Source organism: Vanessa atalanta, chromosome 28, assembly GCF_905147765.1.
Source record: "Vanessa atalanta chromosome 28, ilVanAtal1.2, whole genome shotgun sequence".
Lineage (NCBI taxonomy): Eukaryota > Metazoa > Arthropoda > Insecta > Lepidoptera > Nymphalidae > Vanessa > Vanessa atalanta.
In genome coordinates this window covers 903,336-925,664 of record NC_061898.1, presented here as the reverse complement: position 1 = coordinate 925,664, position 22,329 = coordinate 903,336, and the positions used below count along the sequence as shown (strand labels likewise).

General features: G+C 35.8%; 1 protein-coding gene across 2 annotated transcripts in view; it reads left to right on the top strand.

The window, feature by feature from the left end:
- Positions 1-22,329, top strand: part of LOC125074609 (glycerol-3-phosphate acyltransferase 4) — a 29,005-nt gene that overhangs the window by 2,183 nt on the left and 4,493 nt on the right. Inside the window, exons 2-6 of one of the 2 annotated variants that reach the window (XM_047685967.1) lie at positions 11,958-12,084; positions 14,769-14,893; positions 15,151-15,287; positions 16,468-16,573; positions 19,951-20,184. In XM_047685967.1, coding sequence (XP_047541923.1) covers positions 11,958-12,084; positions 14,769-14,893; positions 15,151-15,287; positions 16,468-16,573; positions 19,951-20,184 — 729 coding nt within the window. Of the gene's footprint in view, positions 1-11,957; positions 12,085-14,768; positions 14,894-15,150; positions 15,288-16,467; positions 16,574-19,375; positions 19,613-19,950; positions 20,185-22,329 lie in introns of both variants that reach the window. The other variant, XM_047685966.1, reaches the window with a different exon arrangement.

Here is a 22,329-nt window from a genome sequence, read left to right as displayed (position 1 = left end):
GTTTTGTTGCTGTATGAAGGTTTAGTGAATAGTATAGTTGGTGCATTGGCCATGTTTAAAATTTATTTCGACCAATGTCTGCGCATTGGTGACCACTTACTACCAACTAGGTCATTTGCATGTCCGTCTACTTGTATCAAATCAAATCAAATTATTCTTTATTCAAGTAGGCTTTTACAAGCACTTTTGAATCGTCATTTAACAAACGATTTAAAGTAAAGCTACCACCGGTTCGGAATGTAGATTCTACCAAAAAGAACGGCCAAGAAACTCAATAGTTACTCTTTTTCAGCATATAAAAATACAGTCATGTTAGTTAAATACAATTATATATGTATGTTATGTCTCCTGCCTGGATGTCAACAAGCATTAACTCCACGCTTTTTTATCATCAATATAATCTTGTATCGAATAAAATGCCTTCTTTACCAACGTATTTTTTATAAATGACTTGACTCTATGACTTAAATCTAAGTCTAGATCACTAATCAGAATGGGATCTTGTTTATGATTATTCAGTTTCTGTAGTTGTTGATCTTCGATCGTCTATTTCAATGGAAGCTGGAGTTATGATAAATATAAAAACAACTTTAACCTTGAACTGACGTGACATTAAACATGACTTAACGAATACTAACGTACATGTTAAGTTTTGCTCGTTTCTTTTTTTACGAGTGTTGTTTACGATGTATTTGACGTACCGTTCGAACTTTGACAATCTAGACCAGTAGTTCTCAAACTTATTTTTCTCGTGGACCACCTATTGGCGTGTGTCCGTAACCACAGTTTGAGAGAAACACTAAAATATGAACTAAATTTAAATTTGTTTAATATTGGTGGTTTTAATTCTATCCTTAGTAACCCTACGAGTTTTCAGAACAAGCATTAAGCATTGGGCGGATAGCGTTTTGCAAGTCTGTACACAATATCGAATACGCAAGTTTGGACAAGTAACAGTCGCTTGCCTTATTAAAATATTATCTGCTTAGTTAGGTTACTTAAAACAATGTAGGTAGGCCCTTATAAAAACTATGCTTACATTTTTGCTCTTTACTTTTAAAAGCAGATAAATTTTCGTTGATTAACATCTTATGGACCCCCATTTTTTATTCACGCCTACGTAGACCCCCAGGGTTCATCTGGAACACTTTGGGAATCACTGATCTAGACGCTCCAGGTGAGTCATGCGCTTGTCCCTCCTTTATCTTGACTTCAATACTAATATTCTAAATGAGAAAGTAACTCTGTTGTCTGTTGTTTTATCACGGCCGAACTACTAAACCGAAATTGATGAATTTTAGTATGAATAGTTCGATCTCAAATTAAGGTTAAGGGGTCGTTTTTAATCCTAACAGCTGACGCCGCGTGCAGCAACTAGTAACAACTAAAACCGTGTTGTTGCTTAGATCGATTGCAATTAGTATTTAAATTCAAATCAAGCTGGTCACGGGGTCGTTTCGTAGACCGCAGCGCGCGGCGCCTCGTGTGGTTTTAACCCCTAATACTAATTATCTGACAATGAATTCAAATTTAACCCCCAATAGAACTGATATTTATATATCAGTTATACCTAATTAAATTAATTAATTAAGGAACGCTTGTGTGCGAAAGGTTACTATACAGTTAGTGAGTTTGTGATTGATAGCACACCTTGGGAATGAAACGATCGCCTCCTGGCTCTTTTTTTTTATTCATATTCAATATATGTATTTAATTAGATTGACAAAAAAAAAAAAGCCGATGAGTTTCTTCAGGGTGTTTCCTTTTCCGAACCGGTGGTAGTGTTTAATTTGACTATCAATAAGTAAGTGTAATGCTTCTACATTGATTAAAGGAATTTGAGTTTGAGTTGTATTGGGGGCTTGCTGGCAACGTATCCAAATATATGGCGACCTCCGTGGTCGAGTAGTGTGTACACCCGTTTTCATGGGTACGCTACTCTGAGGGTCTGCAAATATCACATACATTACTCTGATCCCAATGTAAGTAGCTAAAGCACTTGTGTTATGGAAAATCAGAAGTAACGACGGTACCACAAACACCCAGACCCAAGACAACATAGAAAACTAATGAACTTTTTCTACATCGATTCGGCCGGGAATCGAACTTGGGAGCTCGGAGTGGCGTACCCATGAAAACCGGTGTACACACTTCTCGACCACGGAGGTCGCTAACTTATGTACTTCCTTGGGATTCAAACATGCTTCAGACCATTTGTCCAGTTTTTCAGTTGCGTTGTTTAGCCGTGAAGCGTAACAGACAGATATACTGTCCAATTTATAATTTTGGTATTGACAATAGATGTAGATCATATGGCTTATTTCTTTATACCAATAAAAAGGTCTGCCGTCAAAAGAGGTTGAATTGTTATTATCCGTCCGTCCAATGTTAATCAGCACGTCGAGGGTTAACGTAAATCACATAAATACAATAAATAATTAAATTAAAATCAAAGATATATAAATAACACTACTGGATAAATATTGTCTTCGCCTTTTATCTAATAAAAGTTTTATCAGAAACGATTTAACGGATCCCGATAAGACGTATTTATTTGATTTTGATTTCGTATTTCTTGCCTTTGTCAGATTTTTGTGACGTAAATTTTAGATTACAATACACGAAGGGCGAGGCAGTCTTAATTGCTAAGCAGTTTCATATCTCTTGTTTTCTGTACGGGGCTTATCGTATTTGTATAGTTAAGATATGTGTGTGCATGCGTGTTCGAGGTCCTGAAGTGATTTGATTAGGTTTTACTCATATATTTAATGTGTTTTAACCAAGTAAACTTTACAGTAAAGCATTTTGAAATCGACAATATATTCTACTGTATCCATTACCGTCTTTACCATAGGGCACATGGGGCACGTGCTCAGGACATATACTGAGAGGGCCCCGAAGAACCAACAATTTACCAAATTAAACAAAAAAAAATCTAGCAAAAGGGCCTCAAATTCACGGGTGCACAAAGGCCCCATAAGGCATAGCTTGAGACGGCTCTGACTGTATCGGTAGAAGAAATGGCAAGACAGAATACTGTTTCCTGTAGTTTCGCTTGGTTTTTTGGGGTTAGTCGCCAGGTGTTTGGTATAAAATAGTAGCCTATGAACTTCCAAGGAGTTCAAGTTTGCTTCATACCGCTATGGACGCGAATTATAAGCTGGAAATTATTCAAACTGTAATTCTTTATAAATCTCCTAATTAAAACGATTGCAATCTAGAAACTTTGGTCATTGTAATATCTGAACTCAGGAGACCATTCGCGCAATGGGGGTAGCTCCGTTCAGCTCTGGACCATCAGAATTGGACCATTGAAATCTTTTTCGGAGGGGAATTCGATAGAACACTGCTTGCACCCGCTTGTTGGGCTTAAGACCTTTTCTGCATTTTTTTTTTCCTTGAAGCAATAATATATAACAGAAAAAGTCTTTAGGCTCGAATCTTTAGGAACTTTTGTATTATATGTAATATTTAAAATCATAAAATTAAGAAAATAATATGTTCGTCATTGCTAAGTTGCGTCGATCAGAAAAATTTACATCTGTCAAAAAGATCAAGCTCTCTTGTACAGGGTCTAAATGGAGTACGATTGACAACCGAATGCTGTCAAAGAATGGTGCGTCTAACAATTATCGGTCATATCGTTCATTCGCTCCGTTAAAGACAATAAAATATTTACTTTGTGTTTAAAATTTCTTTGTTTCGATTTGAACAATGACCTTTGTGTATTACTTGAGGTTAGTATTGAATGTATGTATGTATGTGAGTTCGCTCGTACCGGAAGAACTTTGAACTTGCCAAGTCATTATATATTAATTATATCGTCCATTTACGTGACGTATGTTTAATAGTATGGTCGAAGGGTGTTTGGATATAGTGTTGATGTGGTCGTGGGTTCGAATTTGAAGTTAATTTTGTTTATATCGTTATGTTTAATATTGTTACCTTAGATTTATATATATGATGCGATTCGCTAATAATTCGGCTATATTGTGCACTACTAAGAGTTTATGATTAATATATCTTTATTTATAATACAACACTTATACACTTACCCACTTATTTTCTCTTTAATCTTACTTCCAAAATTTCGATAACAGTTTCGTCGACGTTGAACGCCATTTATTCGCCAATCCATACTGACAAATAATTCCTAAAATGGTTGGAATAGAGTATATAGTAAAAGCAACTTCGTACAAACCGAGTACCCAAGACATATCTCATTCAATAATCAAAATCAAAATACACTTTATTCAAGTAAGTTTTTACAAGCACTTTTGAATCGTCATTTAACAAACTATATTAAGTGAAGCTACCGCCGGTTCGGAATGTAGATTCTACCGAGAAGAACCGGCAAGACACTCAGTAGTTACTCTTTTTCAACATCTAAAAATACAGTCATGTTAGTTAAATACAATTATATATGTACGTTATGTCTCCTGCCTGGAAGTCAACAAGCATTAACTCCACGCTTTTTTATCATCTATATAAACTTGTATCGAATAATATGCCTTCTTTACCGATGTATTTTTTACAAATTATTCGAACTTATGAAACGACAAAGTTAGAAATGTCTGCGGAATTATCATATATACATATGTATGGGATTATCTTTACTCTGAGATAACTTAAATTTCCTAAACGGATTGGAGGTATGGGGTATCGTTAGAATCCCTACAACATCCCGAGTGACGGTGTCCATAAATTAATTGATTCATTCAGGACAGTCTCGCGTTACTAATTTTTAATGTTTTTGTTTATTATTTGTCTATCACACGAGTGTCGTGTTGTTGTTAACTTGTTAATTTTCCATAATCGTATGTGTAATTAAACATGAGGTCACGTTATCGGTTAGATAAGTTAATATAGAAAGTACACAACTAATGTTAACTAGTGTGTCTCGCGCGAAACTTCGCGTTTATTTCTCGAATTTCGAAACCAATGACAGGTTTTGTTTTGATTTCATTTCATTGTTAACCGCGAGTCACTCGTCTACATTTGGCGCCAAAATTATGAAACTTTATAAAGATGACATTTTAATGTCAAACTGTATAGATTAGTTCGGTTAGAATTGGAGTTTGTCGATAACTGTTTTCTAAACTGCCAGTGAATTAATTCCGTTCTGTAAAATTAATTCTTTGTTAAATAGTAACAATTTTGTAAATTGCAAAAGAGGAATCCTATATAATATTCTGTTCTTAAAAATGAGACCGTAACCCATTTTTTACGTGCAGCCATCGTCCCATAATCACTGGGACAAAAATCGGCTTACGCTATTAATATACAAGATTATGTTAAGTGCGTTTTACGTGGAAAGGAACGTGCTTTTTTTAAATTGGGATTATGTTGTAGTCATGTAACGTTCATTGATATTGGGGTTGTTTGATATTTTTCATCCTTCCAACATCAATGCGCCTTAGCAGCTAAGATGTTATGTCCTTTAAAGCTTAACCAACGATCGTAATTTTTCTGTCAAATTCAATTAAAACGCGACACCATTTATTTTCTCGATGGAAAACGCTCCATGTTTATATGTTTCCAACACATGAAGTTTGGTACCTAGGCCGCCTATTACGCCGGAATACTCACGAAAAATTGGTACCCACTCCGACTAGGTCGAGCGTCACGGATCGCCTTCGTGACGAAACGAAATATTTTCCTGATTTACGTGTGTAATATATTTGTAATAGTGTGTTATATTTTATCATGGAACTGTTCGATTAACCTTTGAGTCGAGACGGATAAACGCATGATTAAGGCGTGAACACTATTGTAACTAGTTTAACCTGCTGCTTTACCCGCATATATATTTTATGGCATTGGTTGGCGGACGAGAATATGGGCCACTTGATGGTAAGTGACTACCGCCCATAGACAAAGGCGCTGTAAGAAATATTAACCATTCCTTACTTCAAATATGCGCCACCAACCTTGGGTACTAAGATATTACGTCCCTTGTGCCTGTGATTACACTGGCTCACTCACCCTTCTAACCGGAACACAACAATACAGAGTACTGTTATTTGGCGGTAGAATATCTGATGAGTGGGTGGTACCTATCCAGACGGGCTTGCACAAAGCCCTACCACCAAGTATAAGTCACAGGTGATTTCCTTTTTTCGCGAAATCCCAAGGGCTAATGAAAACATGTCAAGACGTAAAGAAATACTTTTAATACCTGGATTCAATCTCCTCAAAATCAATTCTACCTTCTTTGGGCAAGAATTGGCTTCAATGATAAACTCCCTCAAGCTTTGCTAATAAATTTTCAATCACTTGTTAAGAAAACATTGATTAATGAGGCTTAATACCCGATAAGGATTACGTAAATGATAAACAGCATGGCGTTAGGATTCGTTGATTTCCATGCGAGATAAGTTGTTATTATTTTTTTGTTTTTAATAATGTATACAGCTGTGATAGCCCTACCACCAAGTAATCATCAAATATCAATATAATTTATCCCTTCCATTTTACTCCTTAAAATTTTAACATCCAAAATTCTTTATGTAACGGATTTTTTCTTTCAGTTTTGCTTGTGCGTTGATAGCCAGTCAGGACAGACGATTTTATATGTATAGTTAAATAAATAAATAAATATTGGACAACATCACGTACATTACTCTGATCCCGATGTAAGTAGCTAAAGCACTCGTGTTATGGTAAATGTCTGCGGAATTTTATTAAAGAAGCGGATACCTAAGATGTACATATTCCTTGCGATTTAATAGCTCAGCTGTATTAAGCACTACAAACAGTTCCTCATGAATATATACCTACAAGTAAATAAATATATTATATAACATATAAACAGGATACTTTAGTTCAGTTAGAATTGTAATTTGCCGATAGCCATTTTCTTTATTTTAGTTTACGTTTTCCATTTTTATTTCTTATACAGCCGTAGTTCCGCTCTAAACAGTCAGTAATCCACTCTCTAAAATTTTAGTAGTTCTTTGTTAAATCGTAACTATTAAGTAAATTGCAAAAAAGACTTACTTGGTGGTAGGGCTTTGTGCAAGCCCGTCTAGGTAGGTACCACCCACTCATCAGATATTCTACCGTTAAACAGCATTACTCAGTATTGTTGTGTTCAGGTTTGAAGGGTGAGTGAGCCAGTGTAACTACAGGCACAAGGAACGTAACATCTTAGTTTCCAAGGTGGCGCATTGGTGATGTAAAGAATGATTAATATTTCCTACAACGCCATTGTCTGTGGACTGTGTTGACCACTTACCATCAGGTGGCCCATTTGCTCGTCCGCCTCCCGTATCATAAAAAAAAGAATCCTCTTTAATTTTCTGCACATCTACGGCTGGAGCTCTTCAGAATGAGACCGTAACGGATCGAAATTTACGGATTAATTTAAAAGATTACATTAATTTATGACTTTGTAAACCAAATTGGTGTTTATTTCAACCCCTTAGGGTAGAATACCCAGAAACGGTTAAAATTCGTATCTACTTATTATTAATCAGGAACCTAAAAATATAGTTTCATGTTTCTAACTTAAAAAATTACGGCTTTCCATACAAACTTCCAACCCCTATTTCACCCCTTTAGGGGTATAATATCCAAAATTCCTTCCTTAGTGGGTATCTATTTAACAAAACGACCCTACTCACCAACTTTAATAATTTACGCTCGGCGATGATGAATCAGTCAGTCAGGACTTGTTATTTTATATATATTAAAATTAACAGTAATAACAATTTTAATATACATTGTTCAGCGGAAACGTTTTCGTAGAATTCAATCATTGCGTCGATACGAGAACTGAAGTCCAAAGATCGCTAGAAGCATCTCATTACGACATGTTTAGAGCGCTCTTTGTCACACTCAAAGTATCTAACGGCTTAAAGTTACCCTTATAGCCTTTCCAATAGCCTTATAACTAAATAAAAAGCTTAATTTTTATGATATTTAGGCGGACGAGCAGATTGGCCCCCTGATGTTAAGTGTCACCACCGCCCATAGACATTGGCGCTATAAGAAATATTAACCATTCCTCACATCGCCAATGCGCCACCAACCTTGGAAACTAAGGTGTTATGTCCCTTGTGCCTGTAGTTACACTGTCTCACCCTTCAAACCGGAACAACAATACTGGGTACTGCTGTTTATCGTTAGAATATCTGATGAGTCGGTGATACCTACCGAAGTTAAAAACTCAATTTAATTCGTTAAATAAAAATAAAAAAATCCGTATCAGATATTGATAAAGGCGAACAACTGATGTGATTACATAGTACTTACTAATAATTTAATTGCACAACGACAATAATCGTTTTACGATAAACGCAAGTCCTGATAAGTATGACGGACCGACCCCCGAATTTGAACCCGTAACGACCTTGAGATATGGTAGAAAACACCCGCACGCGTGACTCCCATTCAAGGTCATATATCTCAAGAATTATATACGCCAGAGAGTTGAGACCAACGCGAGTCTCGTAGTCACATTGCAGAGTATTTCATGTAGATTTTTCAAATTTTTAGTTAACTTCACTGACATACTATAAAACAATGTCGCTTTTCACTGTCTGTCTGTCCCTGTGTACGCTTAGATCTTTAAAACTATGCAATGGATTTTTTTAACGGATATGATTCAAGATGTTTTTATTTATAATACATGCATAGTATAGTACTCTAACTCTGATGATTTACGAGGTTTCTAATGTTATGTCGTAAATAAACACTTTTTTTGAGCTTACATTGCAACCGCTAAAGATTTTTAATTAACATGGTTATTTTTATTACTAACAGTATTTAAAATGGTTCACGAGAACAAGACATTCGTAGATAATGTCGAAATATCGAGCTCCACCAAATAAAAATAAAGAACTTGGTAAATATCCCGTTTTGAATACTGTTAGTAACTTGTAAAGGTCTACAATAAAGTCCTCGATGGTATATGTCTATCTCTTAGAGATAACCCACAATAACCGTTTTATACCCTTTACATTTTACGAAAAATAATTCTTTATTTACGAAGCAATAATCCTTATCCAATTAAGTACCTTAAATACATTGTGCTTTTAATATAGATCCATATGACCCTTAACAGCATGTAATTTAAATGAGTATTTTCTTAGATATTACAGATTTAAAATGCAGTGGCATAGCGGTTTGTATTGTCTAATGACAAAGAAGTTGTTAACGTTGTATATAAAGACAATTAGTAGTATATTTTGTATCAGCGACCGTGCGAAGCCGGGGCGGGTCGCTGGTTATATATAAATAAATAAATATTGGACAACATCACATACATTACTCTGATCCCAATGTAAGTAGCTAAAGCACTCGTGTTATGGAAAATCAGAAGTAACGACGGTATCGCAAACACTCAGACCCAAGACAACATAGAAAACTAATGAACTTTTTCTACATCGACTGGACTGGGAATCGAACTCGGGACTTCGGAGTGGCGTACCAATGAAATCCGGTGTACACACTACTCGACCACGGAGGTCGAGGTATGAAAACAATTTAATCATAATTTTTTTGTGGTCTCGTGTTGTAATTGTTTGAATGAAACACTAACAGTTAATGATACCTACTCATCAGATACCAACGGTTCTGAATGTAGATTCTACCCAGAAGAACCGGCAAGAGAATCAGTAGTATCAGTAGTCATACGAGACGTCCTTACTCCAAAAAGCCCACCTCTTGAAAACATAGTCAAATCAAATCAATTTTATTCAAGTAAACTTCACAATGAAGCATTTTTGAATCGTCGATATTAAACACTACCACCGTTTCGGAAAGCAGCCTCCAGGGAGAAGAAACGGCAAGAAACTCGAATAGTTGCTCTTTTCAAATAAAAAGTTTTACAATGCTGTTTTTTACAATAATTAGAGTCCTGTGATGGAACCCGAGCCTAAATCCAGGCGTTTTTTTCCGTAATAAATACAACAGAACTGATCTTGAAATCTTCATGGTAGTATTGTGTTTTTTTGTTCTTTAAACGGCGTGTGAAATAATCAAAATGAATTAACGTTTGACGTCATAATAATTATACTTTGGTTTAATATATCTTACCAAAAAACTATGTAAACTGTTGGACATATATATATATATATATATATATATATGTCCAACAGTATATTAATAAGAAAGAATAACTGTACTCCTTTTTTACCAAAAAGACGCGGACGGAGGTGTGTGAAATTTGGCACTATTAAAGTTTTTGTGGAAGAGGGGTGCAAAAAGCTTGAGTGCATAAAAAATAATTAAAAAAGAACATTACACTCGCTACGATACGTTTAACACGTACACGTTTATCTATATAATCGATACGTATAATAAAATTGGAGTGTCTGTTTGTAATATTTAAATAACTCCATTTTACTAAATCCATATGTATGTATGTATACACGATACATATACCAAAATAACATATTTTTTAATTTTTTGACAGTCTGTTTGTTTGTGGTAGAAGTCATTGGCGAAGTAAGGAATGGTTAATATTCTTTACAGTGGTTTTGTGTAGGTGGTGACTTACAATTAGGTATTCCATTTGCTCGTCCGCCTATCTATATAGCCCTTTAAGTGTCCTTAGAATGTCCCACTGCTTGGGTAAGGCCTCCTCTCCCTCTGGAAGAGAACGTTGGGAGCCCGACCCACCACGCTGCTCCAATGCGATTGGCTGGATACACATGTGGCAGAATTATATTGATATTAAACATATGCTCAGGTTTCCTCGCGATGTTTTCCTTCACCGCCGAGCACGAGATGCACTATAAACACAAATTAAGCTCGTGAAAATACAGCGGTGTTTGTCGATGTTTGAACCCGCAATCATCGGTTAAGATGCATGTCTTCTAACCACCGGGCCATCTCGACTTGGAACCCCTGTAGGATTTGGAATAGTTTACACACTCGTGCCTCGGAAAGCGAGTGAAACAGTTAGTCTAGCGTTAAAAACTCTTTTAATTCGAGTCGGATTGCAGTTCTATCGTTTATGCCGAGGCATTAACGGAGCGCCTGTGTTTACAAAACCTTGTGCACATATGTTCAGCGCAGGTATCCTTTGAGTTAGCCGACATGGCCAGGATCTGTCAGAAAAATTGTACTTATCTGAAGTAATAAAAGCTTTTTGATCACTTTTTGATGACGCAGTGTATAAAAACGACCGTAAATAATTTTATAAATAACTTTTTTAATACTTACTAGACGAAGGCCTCCCGCTTCGTTTAAAAAAACATCAAATATATATATACATGTATAACAAATGGTATATTTATTTTAAATCTTCCTATAAATATGTATAAAATAAAATAAATACAAAACTCATATAATGATAACACAAATAAATAATATTTAAGTGTCTGTCTGGATAAGTAGCTTTATGTTAGAGGGGTTGTCATCTTTATTGAATTTATATAGGGGTTGTCATTAGCCAATCGATTATATTAGAGACTGTTCGTTTTTTCGATATCATTTTTTTTCTGTTTTTGCGGGACTTTGTCGAAATAAAAATGTTTAGAATCACCACGCCATTGGATAAGAATTTCCGGACAATTCTACGTTCCATGTATTGACTTTATTATTACGATTATTTATTAGTTATTTTACTATTATTCGTGGTCATCGTGCTTGCTCTCAGCCATGTTTTTTGCGACTTAACAAACGGGCGAAACTTGATTACGAATTTACGGGAATTTTTTTTTTTTAAATATTGGACAACATCACATACATTACTCTGATCCCAATGTAAGAAGCTAAAGCACTTGTGTTACGGATACATACATTTTTACATACATACATCCTTATACATTTATGAAATATTCGAGAAGTACGTATTTTGTAAGGTTTTATATATTCGATGAAAGAAGCATTATTTAATCTTTTAATAATATTATCAATACGAGAGTAAGTCTGTCTGTCTGTTGCTCTTTTGACAATTAGTTCATTATTATATATAAATATTCACGTTTTTTTTTTAATCTTTCTAGTATGGCAGACAGCACATCGAAGTCGCCAAGAAGCTTCAAAGGACGGACAGCTCTGATGAAGAAGAAACTCCAGTGGTTGATGATAACAAGCCACCATCAGCGACTATCAAAGAAAATGGTGTTAATGGTAAGTGCAACTTTAATGCTCCAAAATTTGTAGTTTATAAATTATTGTCGATAGATGGCGCTTATCTATTAAACGTCAAATCTGAATCGCGCTGGCTAGATTTTTTTTGCAATAACTATATAAATATATAAGTTTATGGTATCACTTGGTGGTAGGGTTTTGCGAAGGCTCGTCTGGTAGGTAGGTCCTACCCGCTCAGGTTTTCTGCCGCTTAACAGGAATACTTAGTATGTTGCGTTCCTGTACGAAGGGTGAGTGAGCCAGTGTCAGTGTAAGACATAACATCTTAGCCCCCAAAAGGCATGGGCGATATCCGAATTTTGTGACATCGGTTGGCATAAATGCCGGTGTTGACATCCGATTTCAGATGTCGCCCCGTCTTTGTTTAACTTAACGTTATACGATATGTGAGAAAGGGTGAATGGATATGATATCGAAATCGGTTTAACATTCGCTTCATCTCTTTCTCACAGTTGGGTTAATGTAAAGTTAAAGAGAGATAGGGCGAATATTTCATGAGTTTGCGGTTCAAACCCAGACAAACACCACTGAATTTTTATGTGCTGAATTTGTGTTTATAACTTATCTCGTGTTCGGTGAGAAAACTGCATGTTGCGTCTAATTTCAACGAAATTCTGCCACATGTGTATCCACAAACTGCATTGGAGCAGCGCGGTGGAATATGTCCCAAACCTCCTCAAAGGGAGAGGAGAGCTTAGCCCAGCAGTGGGAAATTTACATACTGTGTACTGTATGGCTACATATATATATGAAAATTAGTAGAATTTGTCGTAATTGTGAGATATAGTCGTAGTCGGATCACAATTAAATCGGGGACGATTCATTGCCGTTATAGGTTAGACGAATTGACCCCCAGGTCAGGTCACGCGTGCATAATTAACAGAAACAAGTATATATTTCATTTGTATATTATATAAGTATTGTATGACTACGATAAGTATTGACGAGAATATACAACTTTTAGACTAAATCCAAACGTAAAATTAAACAAACTTGTGTTTTAAGAAAGTCGAAAAATCACGGCTTCTCTCTACTATAATATGCCTGTGTTATACATACAAACCTTCCTCTTGAATCGCTCCGTCTATTTATGAAAACCTCATTAAAATGCGTTGCGTAGTTCAAAAGATCTAAGCGTAGAAACGACGAGAAGCGACTTTGTTTTATACGATATAGGGATGTGGCTGCAAAGTGATTTGGTTAATCGATTTGTCAAACTGAGGGGGAAAAACAGATCTTTAAAATAGATTGCTTATCAAAAGTCGAAACTCCTTCGGCGCTACGGGATGTGCACAATCTTGATGCCTTCGGGTTCTCATTAAAAAAACACTAGTAATAAGATCAAGACCATATTGTCAGAGTTAATGGAGTTGGTTGCGTGTCATTTTAGTAAAATTAATGTGTAAGATTAAGAAGACAAAATATTCTTTCAAGCAGGCTCTTGAATCGTCATGATTAAATTTATAGCTACCTCTGTTTCGGAATGTAGATTCTACCATGAAGAACCGGCAAGGATATCAGTAGTTACTCTTCTCCGACGATCAGATACAGTGTTTGTATTTTATTTTTATGTGGTGGTAAAAGTAACTACTGAGTTTCTTGCCGGTTCTTCTCGGTAGAATCTACATTCCGAATCGATGGTAGCTTCACTAAATATAGTTTGTTAAATGACGATTCAAAAGTCTACTTGAATAAGGTATATTTTGATTCGGTAACTCGTGATCTGGTAGAAAATTCCAATTTTTAATTTTTGTGACAAATAAAAGTGTATCCGAATTTCTGTTGGAATTGATATCACAGCTATATAGATTATTAAAAACAAAAAAATAATAACAACTTATCTCGCATGGAAATCAACGAATCCTAACGCCATGCTGTTTATCATTTACGTAATCCTTATCGGGTATTAAGCCTCATTAATCAAAGTTTTCTTAACAAGTGATTGAAAATTAATTAACAACGCTTAAAGGGAGTTTATCATTGAAGCGAATTCTTGCCCAAAGAAGGTAGAATTGCTTTTGAGGAGATTGAAACCGGGTACTAAAAGTATTTCTTTACGTCTTGACATGTTTTCATTAGCCCTTGGGATTTCGCGAAAAAAGGAAGTCACCAGTGACATACTTGGTGGTAGGGCTTTGTGCAAGCCCGCCTGAGTAGGTGCCACCCACTCATCAGATATTCTACCGCCAAACAACAGTACTCAGTATTGTTGTGTTCCGGTTTGAAGGGTGAGTGAACCAGTGTAACTACAGGCACAAGGACACAATCATCTTCCATCTTAGTTCCCAAGCTTCGTGGCACATTGGCGAATTAAGGAACTGTTTTGTCCTGTCTTGTCTGTCTGTCCATTGTCTATGGCTGATGGTGGCCACTTACCATAAGCCGAATTGCTCGTCCGTCAACCTGTATCATAAAAAAAACCAGAAGGTCTCCTTTCTGAGGAGAAGTTTTGGAGTTTATATATTATTATATATTTTAGCGCAATTTTGTGACAGATTTGTTGATATTTTCTGTCACCGACGAACACGAGTTGAATTACAAAGAAAAATTAATCACATGAAAAGTCAGTGGTCAATGTTCGGTTAAGATTCACGCATTCAAACCACTGGGTTACATGGGTTTACGTCTCATTTCAAATTAAACTGGACCTCGTCTTCCCGCAGGTACGAAAACGAGTGTGATCGAGCGACAGGAAATATTGGGTCCGTCACCAGAACTGAACTATAAGAGGAGTGCGAGCCAGGAGCGTGTTCATAATGGACACACAACGGATCCTGGGAAGCTGGAGGTACGGAAAGTCGAAGTTCATATTTAATTTGTGCAAGTCCGCCAACAGTGATACTTGGTAATGTTGTGTTCCGATTATAAGGATCTTGGTTCCCAAGGTTGGTCGCACATTGGCGATTGGCATTGGCGGTTGATTGTGTGATATGTCTTACGATAACTATAGGTGTTGGTGACGATTGACCATCAGTTGGCCCATTTGACTCGCCCTCAACTAAAACAGAATTAGAGGATTTAATCAGTTTTTTTTTTAATTTTCAGACGAATTTAGAGTTCCATCTCCACCATTGTATGGACCTCGTCAGGGCCGGCATGGAATCGATCATCGAAGACCAAGTGACGTCGGTCTTCGAAGCTGAGGAGCTCAGGAGTTGGAATCTCCTAACGAGAACTAACAGGTAGATGATCAGTTTAACATCTTAGAACAGAATTAAGGTTTTTGCGGAAGTTATAGAGAATTGACGAATTCATTCTCAAAGGACTTGTGAACTGTTTAGTACATAATAGATTGTACAATGTGTGTATGTGTGTGTGTGAGTTCTTCATTCATGGGTGGTGTCCAATAGAACCCCAGTCCAACCATAGATTCCACACTTTTGAGTTCTTCTACTATCATAAAGAGACAAAGCATCGTTGAGTTCACGGTTAGCGTCGAAAGGCCTCGTTGGTCCAATAAAACAATGTTGGGTTTTTCTATCCAAAAATTCTCAGTAACAGCTCGGTGCAGAAAGTTGGAGGTGTGTACACCCCCGTTGGTTCTCTGAACTCTTTCCAATCGTGTTGGAATTTGCGTCCGATTGGATTATGAGAGGGAATAGAGAGGGCACCTGTGTTCGCGCAAACACGCCTGGACTATAATAAGTCCTGCGTAGTTGACTGGTCTCCCCTAAGATTGGAAACCGTGGCCATCACACGCGCAAATACAATGTAAACGCATAAGTTACCTAATTGTAAAAACATCTTTGATTGTGAATGTTTGAATTCTAACTATAATAAATAAAAACTATGAAAATATGTATCTATGGCATATTCCATGAGTTGAATCAATGGGGAACAAAATACTCGCATCTCATTGGCCGAGAAGCTCAAACGAATCTGACTCGTAAGACTATCCCAACAAATGATTGGCCAGTAATTGTTACGCGTATTAACCAATGTAAGCTCAAGGTTTTCCTCTTGGAGCTCATTTCATTTTTTTTAGCATTAGCAGCCCGTAAATGTCCCACTGCTGGGATAAAGGCCTCCTCTCCCTTTGAGGAGAAGGTTTGGAGCATATTCCACCACGCTGCTCCAATGCGGGTTGGCGGAATACACATGTGGCAGAATTTCGTTGAAATTAGACACATTCAGGTTTCCTCACGATGTTTTCCTTCACCGCCGAGCACGAGATGAATTATAAACACAAATTAAGCACATGAAATTTCAGTGGTGCCTGCCTGGGTTTGAACCCGAAATCATCGGTTAAGATGCACGCGTTCTAGCCACTGGGCCATCTCGGCTCATCATCATCATCGGAGCTCATTTCGTGGAATGGATTTTAATTAATTATATTTAATTTGTTCTTAAATATGTTTTCAGACAGTACGAATTTCTAACATGGCGCTTGACGATCATATGGGCGATGGGTTTCGTTGTGAGATACTTCTTCCTACTACCCCTCAGGATCCTGATCTTCGTCATCGGGGTGAGTCACATAACATAACGCCCTGTAGAATAACAATTGATAAAAAAAAAATCAAGAGATTATTTAGAACGGCCTGTATAACTGTGTCGTTAGTTTTACGTCTATTGAGATCTGACATACCGTCTAATAAAGATTGCCGATATATTTGTTTTCGATATTTATTGTTATCAATAAAACTATTATTAATTATTAGGTAATTGATAAGCGGAGTTTTAATTTCTTTTTATTTTAATAATAATGTAATACATATATGTAGACATTTTATTAACAAAATCAGGATTATTTAAGATAAGTGGGCGTATATATTCAAACGATTTTATATACGAACGTTCCACAAATTCAGTAAGTTTTTAATTAAACAAATCAATTACAAAGATAATGGCACAGTAGTCACAAATATCGTTACGTCAAAATATCATACACACAAACACACATAAATCACTGAATCTATTACAAAAGAATAAAGAAACTGTCGGAAATTAGCGATTCGTCGCAAACGTGGTGCGCGGGAAATCTTGAATGTCACTGTCGATCCAAGATGGCCGCCGCTGCCTGATGGCAACTCCCATTGTCACTCTTTTCCAACCAGTATGAATAAACAAGATGGCGCAACATGCGCCGTCATATACAATAAAAAAAATGATATACAGTAAATATTATTGATACTGAATAGCACTCAGGAATAAAGTCGCTCTCTACCACGGAAAACATTTTTAGAATTGGATCCTTAGTTGCGGAGATTACATACAAATAAATTTGTCCACATCGTGATATTAGCATTTTTTTTAATGGTGTTTAGGCAGACGAACAAATGGACCACCTGGTGGTATGGTCACCACCGTCCGTAGACAATGCATTACAACGCCAATGCGCCACCAAGCTTGGGAACTAAGATGTTATGTCCCTTGTGCCTGTATACACTGGCTCACTCACCCTTCAAACCAAGACACAACTATACTGAGTACTGCTGGTTGGCGGTAGAATATCCATCCTTCTCTATTTCATGTCAAAATGTTCAGCGTTACTTGAGTGATGCGCGTTCAAAATAAATATCGATATTTTTTATAGATTTAATTACATTTCAAATCTCATTTAAAATTTCTAAATAAATAAAAAATTATCAAAATTAAATCATGTTTATTTAACAGGATAATTAAATTTGTTAATTAGCACCGCTAATAACTCTATTAAAGATTACATGAGTATGTCAGTTCTCAATAATTTGTTCAATGTATAGTATCTTAAATTTTTTTTGTTTTTTTTTTTTTTTTATCTGTGAAAGACACTAAAGATGAACTCTAACAAGGTGCGGAACCCGCGACATTTTTACAATCCTACTAAAACACCTGTATGTTTTTACCATTGAACCAAAATTATGACATAATTACATAAGAATAATACATACAATTAAATAAGACGTAGACTGTACCGATAACAAAAAAAATTTTCAAAAATTTTTTTTTTTTTAATTCCGTTCAATCTAGTATTAAAATGGTGAAAAAAGTAACTACTAAGTATCTTGCGATTCTTCTCGGTATAATCTACTTTAACAGTTGTAACTCTACACGATTCAAACATGCTTTTATGAGCCTACTTGAATAAAGAAATTTTTTTTTTTTGAATAACGGATTCGTCGTGTTGGTTACGTCTCTCAACGGTCGGACTATGTATATTCTTCTTTGGAACGAAGTTCTTTAACGCGGCTTTAAGTACATTGAACTCGCAGAAACCGTCACGTAAGGAAAAAAAACATTGTGCCCCCTCTACGTGTCCTTGGTTATATATAACTCGTTTTTTCGTTATCGTTTCAATTCCCACGCGATTTTTAGTAACCGTTTTATTTCGTCGTTTCGTTGTTGATCCATTTCATTGTGTCGTTTCAAGCAACTTCGTTTCAACCGAGAGTTTCACGATCTTAAACTTATTTTTAACGGACAAACGAATGATTATTAAATCGAAGATAAAATATGATTTAATATATGTGTTATGGTTTTATTTTCATTAGGACAACCAACAGTAGATACAATATCACATCCAAAATAAAAAATTACATATCAAAATTATCAAGGCAAAAGTTCTACTACTTACGGGTAGTCTCACCGTGCATTATCATGTTACACAATGTAATTATTGAAAATATCAATTAAACATAAGCATAATAATTAAAAATAAGAAATATAATACATTTTTTAAACTATTATTAATAAATAATAATTAATAAGATAAATATATGATTAGAATTGACCACAAATGAAATTCTTTATTTTTCGATCGAATCGAGGGCGACTATCGTGACGTATGTCTAAATTGCTTTAATACTGATGGTGATGTATACAACGATAATCTCGATATGACGGAATTCCTACCTAGTTGCGTTTTATATAATCTGGTATAAAAAAATGGCTCATATGACGGGAATTATTATGAGGGACGTTTAAATAGAATTTCGATAAAAGTTCCGGACAGTCAACGATATCATTATAGATTGACTTATTGATCGTATGTTTGTTCATAAATGTGATTATGTCATTAATATATAGTTTATATACATTTCGATATGTATATTGTAATCGAATTAAATTAGAACTGAGATTATTACTCGAAGTGATAATGGAATGAGGTTTAATGCAATGTGTCGTTTGAAAACAATTCTTTAATAAATTTGTTTATTTCTTTTGTTTTTTATTTATTTAAATTATTATGTTTAAGCTGTAATTGCTTATACTTAATAAAAATATAATTTCAACCCCGCTGTGCTGAATCTACCAAGCTAAATATAAATATGTAACACGGCAACACCAGGTGTTCACGATGATAACGTCAATGTCGCTCATCGGAGTGTTGCCAGATAGCAGATTTCGTCGTTTCCTCGGCGCCCTGGCGTATAAAATATCGATTCGGACCCTGATGCGGGGCGTGTCGTGCGTCACGAACTTCCACGACACGCAGTACATGCCCCGCTCGTACGGTTTCTGCGTCGCGAACCACACGAGCCCGATCGACGTCGGCGTTCTGAGTATCAACACGTGCTTCTCCTTGGTAGGACCGATTTTCTCGAGTGTCGCCAGCCTGGGGTTGATGTGCTTATGTGTCTGTTATATTAATATATGTTTAGTTTTTAAGTTTTATTTGTGATTTGGGTTGAACTTGATTTATTTATATTATATCTAATTCAAACAATCAGCGTTCACTATGATCTATATATGTAAAGTCATAAATGTTATGACTGTCAGACAGATTGACGGTATATATGTTATAATAGATTTAACATTTTTTCATTGATTAACTATGTGCCCCGTATCAAGTTTGACCTCATATCACAATATGCCCCATGTCAAGTTCGACTTAATATCACAAGCCATATCCATCGATCATAGGTGTGGTGGTTGATCGTTTGCACCGCGTGCGTTGGTACCCTACCGGACGGTAACCTCAAGCAGCGTGTAAACAACGCGCTGTCCGTCGTCTGCTTCAATTTCCTATCACGTTGCATATCGGCCGTGATAACTTATCACAATAGCGATCATAAGCCCCGTAGCGGGATATGTGTCGCGAACCATACGAGCCCCATCGACGTTTTGGTATTGATGTGCGACAGCTGCTATTCGTTGGTGAGTCTGTATATATATGTCGATCTATATATGTTAAAAAAAGCAGCAGTGGCGTCCATATATATAAAGTTAGCTGAAGAGTTTGTTTGTTTGTTCGAAATCTCATTATAATGTTTGGTTAAAGCGAGTAAAGCCTAGTTACGATCAATGTGAACGCTACTGCTGTTTGACATAGTAAAGATTAGTTTAAACTTAACTTTAGATTATATGAAAGTATTTATCGCTTAGTATCATTTCAAAAATCGTTTTTTAAGATGAATATTAAGTAATTATTTAAAATTCAAATAAATTACAAAAGAACAGTAGTCATTTTCTATGCGAACATATTCGAAACTCACCTTTGAATTCGTGAGATATCACTTAAAGTATACGTTCATTAAAATAGTGAGTTCAGAGTAGCCTCAATAAGATTGTACGTTTCGTTACATACCGTACTAGTATAAAATCTACGTTCTCTAATCTCCGTAAAATCCAACTAATCTAAGTACTGTAAAATCAAATACGATCGTGTTTACGATCGCCGACCTTGAAACAGTGATGGTCTTATGGCTTAGATGAAAAGTTTTAATGGTAAGTTTTTTAACATTAAGATGGGACCTTGTGATGTCTAGTATAATACATCGGTTATACAATGCTTGTCGAGGGATGCATGCGATCGTAATTACATACCATAAACATGTTTATGTAATTAATCACGGGGCAATTATTCACCCATATAAGATCATTGTATCACAGAGTAAAACCATCAGGGGCATAATGTTGTAAAGTATTGACATAATTCCATCAGGGGCATAATGTTGTAAAGTATAGACAATTCCATCAGGGGCATAATGTTGTAAAGTATTGGCATAATTCCGTCAGGGGCATAATGTCGTAAACGTATATCGAAACTAGTTAAAGACATGTTTCGGTATTTGATTTATTTTTATGTTACAGCTAATCTCAGAAACTATTGAACGATATCGATTAAATACTTTTGTCGGTCGTTTTTGTTTTATGAATGACCTTTGATTCTTTCATCCCTGTACTTAAATACTTAAAAGATTAATATGATTTCAAGTAAATGGATGAAATAATATATACTCGTGGAATTTGCATCGAATCCACGACACGGTCACTAAAGGCGGCGGCTTTAAAGTTAAAATTATCACATACGAAAACTTAGTAACGGAAGCTTCGTTGTAAAAATGTTAAATTCAATACAATAAGGTAGTTCACAGATTTGCATCTTTCGTCGAATACAAAGGAGTCTTCCACTCCTTAAATAACGATATAATGAATTAGCAACACCCGACAGACATTCTGACTGATTAACACTATTGAGTTCTTAATCTTGTTTAATCACTGTTTAAACAATTATTGTTACTACAGAGGCGCCCGACATACCTTACTCTAACACAGCCTTCTGGCGTAATATCAACTCTATATTACTCAAGTCTCAACCAATCAAAAACAATGACAATTAGACATAGACAATTATAATTTAACTACATTTAATAATATTATATATCCCTAACACATATATATCTGTGTAGTGTACGTACCAATAGTTGTCGTTCTGTCATAAATAATGTCGAAGTCTTAACGTCTAATATATCTTTACATAGTATAAAACATAATATGTCCCTTTGTATGCTTAAATCTTTAAAACTACGCAACGGATTTTGATGCGGTTTTTTTAAATAGATAGGGTGATTCGAGAGAAAGGTTTTTGTATGTAATACATAGACAATATAGTTAAGTAACACTGATAATTTTAAGTTTCTAATGTGATGTCGTAAATTTATACATTTTTTTCGCTCACATTGTAAACGCTGGCTGAACCCTACGAGATAGATCAAAATAATGTACTTCAGTATTGTACACCTTAAAACGGTCTTCAAAAAAGTCCGCGATGGTATATGTCTATCTCTTAGGGATTACCCACATTGCACCCGTGCGAAGCCGGGGCGGGTCGCTAGTACATATCTATATAGATGATTATATGTATAGAAAGAAAACTAAAAAAAATCATTCGACGTTTTATCTTGATTACGATTTGTTGAAATTGAAAAGATACACATATTGAAATTGTCGTGTAAAACTATTTGCCATTGTGTTTGGAATACGCGTCGTACGTCATCGTTTGTCTGTCGGTCGTTAAAT